Source organism: Phaenicophaeus curvirostris, chromosome 19 (genome assembly GCF_032191515.1).
Source record: "Phaenicophaeus curvirostris isolate KB17595 chromosome 19, BPBGC_Pcur_1.0, whole genome shotgun sequence".
NCBI classification, from domain to species: Eukaryota; Metazoa; Chordata; class Aves; order Cuculiformes; family Cuculidae; genus Phaenicophaeus; species Phaenicophaeus curvirostris.
The window spans coordinates 10611520-10622429 of record NC_091410.1 but is presented as its reverse complement, the minus strand read 5'-3'; the positions used below and the strand labels follow the sequence as shown (position 1 = coordinate 10622429).

The following is a 10910-nucleotide window of genomic DNA, read 5'->3' as shown; positions in this document are numbered from 1 at the left end:
GAAACTTATTTATTATCTAAAAGAAAACTTTGAAACTTCCCCTTCCAAACTTATAACTTTTAAGCTTATCTTCTGTTGCCATGTTCTTCCTGTTCAAGCAGCCAACGGTGACCATTCCATGACACCAATAACATTTTGGCTCGTCATGTGTGCTAAGTGCTCAAAAAGTCACCGGTAGAGGGAGATAAAACTTTGGGAATGCAGCATCCTGTTCTAACTGCCGCACCGCACGTGCTGTGAGTGAGTTAAACCTCTTCATTTTCATCTATTCTCTGTCCACAAGAGTGAAAAAGTCTCTAAGCCCCTGCAAGTCAGCAATTCTTTCTGTTTTGATTGAGACTGACTGAAACCTTTCTTTTGTGAAAGCTGGAAATGGAAGGACAGGGCTGAATTGCAAGTCAGGTGAGACTAAAGGAGCACGGTGTGGGGTTATTGGGTTTTGGTTGGTTGGGTTTTTGTGGGGGGCTTTTAGGTGACCTCTGTGGCTTCAGCATGGTGGAAGAATCTCTTTGCTAGTAGAAACACTCCAAACTTCCTCAAATATACAAATAAGTGGAATAGAATAGGCACCTGTAGGGACACACTCAAAACTACTTTCTCTCCTGTAGTTTTACAGCGTGGAGACAGGTGTATTGTAGAATTATTCTGGAGCTGAATTAAGCATCGCTATGGTACCTGTGAAAAATGATACCTGTGGACAAAAAAAGCTTTGTTCCTTCCTTGCATGATCCAGGCTCTTGTTGCCAGCATCACTGAGTTCCCTTTAGGGAAAAATGCCAGCCTGCAAGAAAATGAGCCAGTGGGTCAGTGCCGGAGCTTGCTGAGAGCCTGGTAACAACTGCTGCCTGACAATATTCATACAATGGTGTTAGGATTCTCCTTGAAAGGTCTGGAGTGTTTGTAGATGGCTTTTGTTTAACTTAAAGGTTAGTTTAGAATGAGCTTTTGGTAGATTCGTTATGGTGGGGCTTTTATTTTTCCTCACGGATGATAAATTATCAACAGAGTTCTCAATTACTTTCCCTAGGCTGCCAAAAAGCTCAGTGCAATCGTTCTTGAACAGTCAAAGGAAAAACTATTTAAGAGAGCTTTAGTAATCAAGTTATTCTTAAGCCATGTTGCTGGGAGGCAAGGGGAACGCTACAAGTTGAAAGATATAACCCTCTCCCCATGCTCTTTTCGTCTCCAGTTCCTATTGCATCTCTTCAGAATGCAGGGAGATGAGGTTGGGGAGATACCGTGTGTATTTTCCAGGGAATTCTGACAACTGCAGTGATTTTAAAACTATGAGATGACCTGAGATAAATCCTCCCCATTTTGACAAAATGTTTTCACCAGAATTGGGCGGCTCCTTGAATTGTAAACACACCTCTGTGGCTCTCAACAGTTTGTTTTGTTTGGTTTTGTTTCCTTGGGGTCCTAGGCAAGCATACCTGCCTTTCTCTAATAACCTAAACTGGTTTGCTGCTCTGGGAGGCAGCAGACTGTTGGGTGGACGTGCACTGGATGAACTGGTGTGAGCTGTTCACTGTTGAAAAGACCAAGAAGCAACAGCCAGGTCTGGTGGCAAATACTGCGATGCTGAATCAACGTGCTGCCTTGTCTCGGGGGCTGGTGCTGCCCTGGTGAAGCAGGATTGCTCTTTTCTCAAATGCATAGTCTTGATTTCAGAAGAGACACTTAATAACGGGAAAAGGGTCTTAGCATCTCTTTATTCAGGCCTCATCCTTGCATCTAGTTTGTGTCCTTCGTTAGCAAGACTTGAGATCTCATGCAGGTTCAGCAAACCAATGGCCGTGTGTTCCCTCCACCCTCCCAAGAGCACGACCAGCTACAGAAACAGAGATCACCGCTTTTCCACCAGAGAGCTGGTATTTGAGGTGTAAGGGCCTGCTGCAGCCAGACCACAACTTACCAACACAACGGTCAAGCTTTGGTTGAGCACCCAGCATAGAAACCCAGTGTGATTCCTGAAGATCTTTGGAAGAGTCTTCCCCTCTGTCCCACAAGCGCTTGGAGATGGAAATTCCCAGCTAATAAAGCTTGCCACTTGCCTTGCAGGGGTTTTTCCCACCTCTAGCGTGAGCTAAGGACTGTTTAAGTGTTCAGCTTGACTCTGTCAAACACGGGAGCCTTGGGCTGCGTGGTGTCGTTGGCCACCACCTTGGCCTCTCCATATGTGTCTATGCATTTCCGCACAGCTTTCAGAACGAGCTGTAACCGTCTGTCTAAGGCCAAGAGATGGGGTTCGGTGAGGACAGGTGCCAGGGGGTCCTGCAGGAGGGATTCCCTCATCACGTTGCTGAGTTGATATTCAGGCTCAGCCAAGAGCTGGAGTCGTAATAACGTTGTCCTCTTTATTCTGGGGAAAAAAAAAAATCAGATGTGTTAATGCAAAATTCTTGCAACATCCTAGCAAGAACTGGCTGTACAAGCCCCTTGCTGGTAGGGGAAGGAGGGAGGACAGAGATGGGTGAAGATACTTGACAAAGAATTTTGAGACAAAAACTTTCCCTTCTGGAATGATTTTTTTTTTTTTTTTTAATATGCAGAAACCTCTACTTCTTCCTTTGTTTTTTTTCCAGCCTGCAGAGTATTTGCACTGCAAGTTTCTGTCATCAGAGAGAAAAACAAGCTAGAAGTTCTCAGCAATGAGTGTTTTTCTTCTGAGTCAGAGATGATGCGGTTCTCCAGATTACTGCAGGGTGGGGCTGTTTTCCCAAGGTTGACATTTCTGGGGTGGAGGCAGAAGAAAGGTAAAAGGAAGAGGCAAGAACGAGAAAAAAAATCTTCTGTCGAAGTCCTGAGCAAGAAGAGGGGAATATTCCCTGGAACTGATTAAACTGTGACTTTTTACCTCAACAGATACTGAGATTTAAATATTATTTCCCTTTGACAGAAAGTGGGATGAAAAGCTATAATCTTGGAACACTTCTGGGAATGAAACTAAGTATTCTGAAATCATCTGTTTAAACCTCAGCAGAAGCGTTTTGACTTCAGCACCTCTGGTACTAAAGTTAATCTGTGGTTTTAATTATTGCCCTTTAAATTCTGGAAACAAAGTAGTCCCTGTTTGTGGAGCTATTTAGCCGAGACAGAATTTTCAGATGGAAAAAGGTGTGGTCAGGAACATTTTAACCAGCTCTAGGATTTGCCTGTTATTTACCCCGAGCATCGAACAGGAACAATATCTAGCTCTCTGCAACTCTAATAGGACACGTGTTGCTCGGATGCAAGGGGAAAGGCTTGTTTCTGCTGCTCTGCCTGGCTGAGCAGTTGCAGAATGGCACCAGGGGCTGGAGGGCTCTGGAGCAGCCAAGCGAGGCTCGTGCTCGCGGTCACTGATGCCTGTTGCGTCGCACGAGGGAGGGAGAAGGGTGCTGGATGTGAACTGCAGCCTTGTCCTGCCTGCCCACTGCCAGGCTCGTGTTAATAGCCCTGCAAAAATAAATCTATTAGCCAAGTGCTAAGCAGTGAGGCTTTAAATCCCTGTTGGAGTGCAGAGGGAAGCTTCATGCAGCACAGACGTGAACTGCAGCAAAGGAGAGTGCGTGCCCCTTCTGGGCAAACACCAGCTGTGTTTGTCCTGGTCCCAACAGTGCTGGGGCTTGAAGGTGGAGAAACAGGATAGCCTGACCCCACAGGGAACGGCTTATTTAACGCTGTAACAGGCGGAATACGGAAAGGAAGGTGAGATGGAAATGCTGCTCCTGTCCCACAGGGCAGCTGTAACCCTGTTGTACTAGTGAATTGGTGAAGATTTGACCTAGAGAGTCCTAGGGACTCCACCAGCCAAGGAGATAGATGCTCCAGATGACCTGGGGGCTGTCTTCAGGCCTGTCTGCCTTGTTGAGGGGTTTGACCCTCTCAGGAATAGGACTCTCTCTTACTTCATGGCTGCATTTGTGCCATTTGCAGCACTCGGAGCCACTGTGGGAGAGCAGGAGGCTGCGACATGTGGGACAGGGGCTGGCGTGGGAGCTGCGAGACAGCTAAAAATACCAGGAGACTTAAATCTGCTGGAAGCCAAATTTAGAGAAGGACTCGGCTTGGAACGAACGTGTTTAACAGGGAAGCTAACAGGCATCAGCATCCCAGTGACTGGAGCGGTCCCTCTTGTCTGGAGGAGCTGCAGGACTGTCCTGCTTAGGTGTACACAGCTTGACTTCACATAGGAACAAGCAGGTGGCTTGGTGGGCTGTCAGACTAGTTGCTTAGGGTACGCTGAAATCTCTCTGCTTACTCAAAGAAACCTTTTTATTTCCTTTCCAAGTGTTTCTGGATGCTCCTCCACTCCAAATGGATGGGCTGTTGTGGGAAACCCAAGTTTTGTGTGTCTCCCTCAGGCAGCATGAGTTGCTTTTATGCTGTTCTTGGCCCTAGCTGCCTTATTACAAGGTGCAACTTGCAGGTTGTCTTACTACTGTCTTTTGCAAGGGGAACTAAATTAAGAAGAGCTTCTGGGATGTGGATCTGGAAGAACAGAAAGGTTCTGACCTGTGGATCTCACTGCATACAGGTCAAGTTAAGAGGCAGAGTTAATTTAAACTACACAAAATAGAAGTTTGTGAGAAGGATTCACTGTGAGCCTGCAATTCTAAGTTAAAAGACTCACAGGGTGTAAATAACATTTCTTAAAATTAGATCTAGTGGCAGAGGTGTATGGGGAGAGAGTGCAGTTAACACCCCGAGGCTGAAACAGAGCAGATACAGTGAGGAAATAGGTTAAGCATCTCCTAAAGAGAAACCACAGAAAAGAGGAGCTTTTTCTGTCTCTTAAATTTAACTTTCAGCTTATGATTTATATGAATTAATAAAAGGGAGAAGGTAGGATTCAAATAGTAAAACTCAGGACCTGCTGCTTAATGCCATGGGAAGAAAAAAACTTTGTTAACTGCATTAAAGTTCTACCAGGCTTTTGGATGGGGATTTCTGAGCTTCATGTCAGATCAACGGGGCTGATAGCACCTCATCTCGATCGGCTGGGAGATGCTAGGAGACCCTTCTGGAGGTTTGGTCCAGTGGACAGTGTCTCCTGGTCTGTTGGGGAAAGCTTTTTACCCTTGCAGAGCCTTTTAGCTTTGATGAGAAAGTATCTAGGAAGGACAGCTGGATGAAACCATAGCAGGCTGCAGTGCAACAGAGATGAATAACAGATATAAAAGCTTAATCCTTGTTTCAGGGACAATTTGTGATGCCTGTGCTCTGGTGTCTGACCTGCTCTTTTGTCTGGGATTAACAGGAGGTCTTCCCTGCACTGCTGGATGGAGCCAGGCACAGTGCTGCCAGTACATTGTGGTGGGAACACCGTGGCTGGGGAGGAAAATGAAGCTGCCACTTACATGCAACACTGGGAGAGCGGGGCCAGGATGGAGGTTTCATCGTGGGAATGCCGCCCGAACCTGGGGTAAGCAGAGAGTGCAGAGCTTTAGTGCCCGCCCGGTGCCTCCCCCACCTCCCCAGTGTCCTCCAGCCTCACCCTCTGGCGTTGTCCAGGTGTAAGAGGAACCCGTCGTCCCCAAACTTGGTGAACATTTCATAGTGGTGACGGTCCATGTTCCCTGGAAAGGGCAGACAGAGGAATAGAGTTTCCCTTGCACGTGGCAAGTAATTTTTTGAACTTTCTGGGCCCCTCACCACAAGAAGGATGTTGAGGCTCTGGAGCGAGTCCAGAGAAGAGCAACGAAGCTGGTGAGGGGGCTGGAGAACAAGCCTTATGAGGAGCGGCTGAGAGAGCTGGGGGTGTTTAGCCTGGAGAAGAGGAGGCTGAGGGGAGACCTCATTGCTCTCTCCAACTACCTGAAAGGAGGTTGTGGAGAGGAGGGAGCTGGGCTCTTCTCCCAAGTGACAGGGGACAGGACGAGAGGGAATGGCCTCAAGCTCCTCCAGGGGAGGTTCAGGCTGAACATAAGGAAAAAAATATTTCACGGAAAGGGTCATTGGGCAGTGGCAGAGGCTGCCCAGGGAGGGGGTTGAGTCACCTTCCCTGGAGGGGTTTAAGGGACGGGTGGACGAGGCGCTGAGGAACATGGTTTAGTGTTTGATGGGAATGGTTGGACTCGATGATCTGATGGGTCTTTTCCAACCTGGTGATTCTATGATTCTATCCTACGTTTCCTTTCAGATCTGCATGAAACATTTGCTGCCTCGCTGGCAGTGTCTAAGATGCTCAGAGCTGCTGGTTCCTTCTTGCTGGATCCCTTGGGGAGTGGGCTAGGGTAGGCTTGGGGGCTTCCCTTGCCTGCACGTCAGGAGGGCTGTACTGGCTCGGGGGAGACAGTCTCCTAAAACTATCCATGGAGCCGAAGGGATGGGTTTCAGAATCCCCGTGGTGTAGAAGGGTGGACAGACTGGTGCTGGAGACCCACGTGGAAGGAAGGAATGCTATTTCCCCCTTCATCATACCTATTAGGAAGTCAAAGATGGCCATGTCAACAATGTTGAGCAGCCGGTTGCCGGTGCTGTAGGGGTAGATCTCCCTCACCGTGTTGCAGTAGAGTGGATTCACTTCCCACCTGCAGGCAGGAGAAGGGGGAGATTCACTCAGTGGCTGCTGCTGCGGTGCCCCAACAGCACCCCAAAGCTGGTCTCCCTTGCGGAGATGGAGAAGGGGAGGATGTAAGTCTCACTCCTTGTGCATTCAGGAGACTGGAAGTCAAACCCAGTCAATGCCCAGACGTTAAGAGTTATCAGATTAATTACGGGCACTCTCTATCTGTGTATCTGTCCCCTGCCCGTTCTCCTTCCCGTGTGCTCCCTGCGATGCAGATACGGCAAACAGCATCATTTACCCACTTACTCTTCTTTTCCATCAAACGAGTAGGACCGGATCCACGGGTTTGGGATGGAGAGTCGTGGCGCCAGGTTGAGGGATGGAAGGAAGGCGGAGAGGGACCCTTCCAGGAGGTGAGGGTTTCCACACACAGCATACTCGGTCTTGCACATGTACGGGCACTTGGCAAAGAAGCACACGTTGCTGGCTGGGAGGAGAAGAGGGGAGCTGTGATCTGCAGGAGGCTGCAAGGTAGCCTGGATCGTTCTCTACCCCATCATGTGGTGGAGACTGCATATACTCTAGTGTACGTAACCACAGCAGGGATGTGAATCTGCCACATCGTGAAGGATACCTGGATTTTGATCAACAGAGAGATCTGGTGCCATGGAAGGGGAGAGACTGGGGGAAAACTGCGCAGGTGAGAAGATCTGGTAGATAATTCCAGCTGGAAGCTGAAGGACACCTCTGCTGTAACCATGTCACCCAAAAATTTAATTTCTGCTCAGCAGCATGAGCCCTGCCAAACCACTTCACATGCAAACCCTGCCCTTCCACCCACCATGGACCAACACATCTAATCCCAGCTCCCGGCAGCCGAGCGCTCACCTACCTGGTGAGATGAAGAAGACGCTCTGCAGGATCTCATTCTTGGTGACCTCTAGGATCTCCTTGGTGACATTGATCAACCTCCCAACCGTGGGTGGCACCCTCCGGAAATCCAGGATCCTGCACAAAAGGGACGGCTGCTCAGAGCCTGCGGTGCAAAGGGATGTTACTGCACAGGATGGCAAGGTGGGTTGGTAGATGCTACCCTTGGGTAGACCAGGGGCCTTTTGATGACTGTGCCACCACCTTGTTTTCCTTCCAGCTCTTTTCTAGTGAATAGCCAGGATCATATTGCCCTACGGACCAAAATGTGGCTGAGTTCAGATTTTGGTATTTTAATAGCTGCTGCTTGGAGCAAATTGGATGTTCTCCAGGATTCATATCTTTTCCCTAACTGGTTTCTGCCCTCCCCTCGCATGCAAGCTGGGTCCTTGGAGAGACAGAACAGCCCTTCAGGCCCTTCTATGATGTTGGGCTTGACATGGGGCAAAGATGTGGTGAACCTGGCACAATGTGGCTGAGACAGCGGGAAGTGAGGAGGCATCGCCCCACCCAGAGACACTGGTGTCACACTCATGTCCAGCTGATTCATCTCAAATACTCCTAAAAAAACCAAGGCCTGCAGCACGATGGGATTCGTGTCAGCGAGTGGAAAGCTGCTGTTGATTGCTGAGTCAGTAACATGGGGTGAACCAGCTAATGCTGTGCTTTGCTCTTTGGGTAATGCCTGTTACTTATTGAGCAATATTTAAAGGAAAAAAACCCACATATTTGGTTTCCTCTAGCATCATTCAGCTCTAAAAAAAACACAAAGCACCTCAGAAAATCAGTCCGGCCTCATTTCTCTGGTGGTGGAGCTGAGATGCCAAGAGGTAAGCTGATGGGAGCTGAGTCGAGCAGAGCCACCACGGAGCCTGGAAAGGGGTTTCAGCTCTCTTCATCCCCTTGCTCAGAGTCTGAGCTATAGGACTTGCAGTCTAGTCCTGCTTGTTGTTTAAGCTGAGCTTGGGAACTGGAGACCCTCATCCACCATCATCATCAGGGATCCCTTTCCCTTGATCTTCAATACTTATCCCACTGAGGGGAAGAAGGCTGCTGCCCTCCCTTATAATAAGGGCATTTTTGATTTTATTAAACACAAAGCCTGCTGGGAAGAGGTGCCAGGTTAATTGCTCATTAGCTGAATGCTTGAAACTGCACCGCTGCAGTTTATCTCAATCCAAAATATGCCTTGATTGCTGATTGAGCGTGTGACTCCCTCACCGGGAGGGGATCCAGGCTGCACCCAGAGCTCATCATTGCACTTCGATGCTTGGCAGGGACCGTGTGTTTGTGGCTGTGAGACAGCTGGCAAATACCTGACCCGTTCTCAACCTGGACTTCACCTGCCAGCCTCTTTTTGTGCAGGGACCAAGGCAAAGCTGACTCTTGACCTTTGGATGGAGCCAGAGCTGCCCACTCCCCAAATAACACATCAGCTCCCAAGTGCTGCAAAGCAATCTCTTATCTAGGGCCAGAAAGCTGTGTAGAGCTCAGCACAGCTTGTCTTGTGTCTACGGGCAGAGGATGAGGAGCTGGCAGATGGAGGAGGCAGCCCCTACCTGTCCAGGTGGAAAGCAGCGATCTCCGCGTTGTGCCGCTGGAAATCAACAAAGTAGAAAAAGTCCTCGGGAGTCTCTTCCTCACGTTTCTGCCTGCGAGAGAGCAAGGGGGTTAACCTGTCTGGGCACCTACCCTGGACAGGGAGTGGTGGCAGAAGGACAGAGCACCCAGGGCCAGCCTGCCTGCTGGAGGACAGCTCTTGTGTGGCCACGCACACAAGGTTTGATGCTCTCATATCCCTGAGATGGGAACACCAGCTTATTTAATTTCATTTTCTGGTTGTCACACACATGCTACACATATTGGGGCACTGAATTCGCATGCTTGCCTCCCAAGCAGTCATGTATCGCAGGGAAGCCCACAGGCATTGCTGAGCCCTCCTGGCTCAGCTGGGGGCACGGATGCTTTCTTTGCCCTTCCAAACCTGCTGAACACAGCACAGAGGTGGATGGAAACCAAAGTGAGAGGAGCTGGCTGCTTCCTGGACAAGCAAACCATCCCAGCTGGCGTGCTGTCAGCTGCCCTGCTTGTGCACAGAAAGTAAAGTGACTGGGGATAAATGTGAAGAGTCCCAAAGGGCTACAAGTAAGTGCAGAAGCAATTTAAAACTCCTGGTTGAGGTGACAGGGACTGATAGCTATTTCTTGGAAGTTCTCTGGGGAATCCAAGGAGAAACAAGGCAAAACACAAAGCGCATTGGGGAAGAGGGAGAAATAGGCAGTCTCCCTAAAGCAAAGAGCCCCAAGGTCCTTCACCATCTAGCATCTACGAACCAAGAAACTTCCAATGTCAATAAGCAGTGTGGGAACACGCGTGCATCTCTGGGACGGTGCAAGCAGCCGTAATAATTAAACCTTTCCAGCTGTCAAGGTAGCTGAGTGCAGGAGAGAAAAGGTGGGGCTGGGGTGTGCTTGTTCCTTGCTAAGGACGCTGGCGAGGGTCCTTGGTTCACGGCTGCACAGGGTGGCAGGGGGCTCGGTGGGGGCTCTGCCTTACCTCATGGGCTTGAACATGGCTTTCCCAAAGTCCTGGAATCTGAGGACCAGCTTCAGGTGCACGCCGCTGGGCTTCACGACTTGGGGAGGAAACGGGACGTTAGCCTGGAAAGCCTCCCCAGTGCCCGGTGAAGAAGCCGCCATGCACTCCAGCACTATTTGGTTTTCCACCCTGGTGAGTGCATTGCAAAGCTCCTTCCAGCTGCTTTCCTCTGCTTTGGTGCTTCTCTCCTCTGCTTCTGCAGGTATTTTTCCTCTCTCTGAGCTGTGCCATAGAGATTTTCCTCCTGTGCTTCTCCCAACTGCTATTTGTTACATCCTCTTGGGGATTTCCTCCCCACACCCAGTAGAAACCAGTGGTGTACTGGTGTCCTGCCATGCACATCCCAGCTTCTATAGGGGCAGTGGGGTTTAATTGGAAGGAGAAGAGCCTGGCATTGCCTGGCTTTATGTTTCCCTTACTGAGGTTAGGGGGGAGCAGCTGGGGACTGAGGGTGGCTGAAGGAATGGAGCTGGGAGGAAGAGCGGGGACCCGAAGCATCGCACTCACTCTGGCTGCAGTCGCAGGCCCCCAGCAGCGCTTTCTCATCCTGGCTGTAGTCTGCAAGGGCAGAAGGAACAGTGAGGTCCTGCAGGGCTCAGTCTCTTGCTGCTGACCCCCGTTCCAGCTCTGGGCACGCAGGAGAGCGCTGCCTGGGCTGCCCCAGCCTGGCAGTCCCGATGCCATCGGTGCAGAGAGAGGGCTACCGTCCTCCCGGGGAAGCTGAGGAAGCTTGTTGCACCAAAAGATGCTGCATCAAGGGCTACAGCAGAGTCCTTCCTCTCATTTCAAGGTAAGGGCATGGCAACTGCATAGCACAAAACCTGCTGGGAAGCCAGCACAGGGCTCGGGACTCCCTCAGGTGAGCGACAGCCCCTCACTTGTTTGTAAA

General features: G+C 49.9%; 1 protein-coding gene across 1 annotated transcript in view; it reads right to left on the bottom strand.

Annotated features, from left to right (window-relative positions):
• Positions 1–1693: 1693 nt before the first annotated feature.
• Positions 1694–10910, bottom strand: part of FAM20A (FAM20A golgi associated secretory pathway pseudokinase) — a 15189-nt gene continuing 5972 nt past the window's right edge. The window contains exons 3-11 of the mRNA XM_069872424.1: positions 10529–10579; positions 9980–10058; positions 8983–9075; positions 7386–7501; positions 6800–6980; positions 6406–6515; positions 5480–5561; positions 5343–5402; positions 1694–2362 (exon numbers count right to left, since the gene is read on the bottom strand). Of these exons, the coding sequence (XP_069728525.1) occupies positions 2098–2362; positions 5343–5402; positions 5480–5561; positions 6406–6515; positions 6800–6980; positions 7386–7501; positions 8983–9075; positions 9980–10058; positions 10529–10579 (1037 nt within the window). The 3' untranslated portion in view covers positions 1694–2097. The remainder of the gene's footprint in view (positions 2363–5342; positions 5403–5479; positions 5562–6405; positions 6516–6799; positions 6981–7385; positions 7502–8982; positions 9076–9979; positions 10059–10528; positions 10580–10910) is intronic.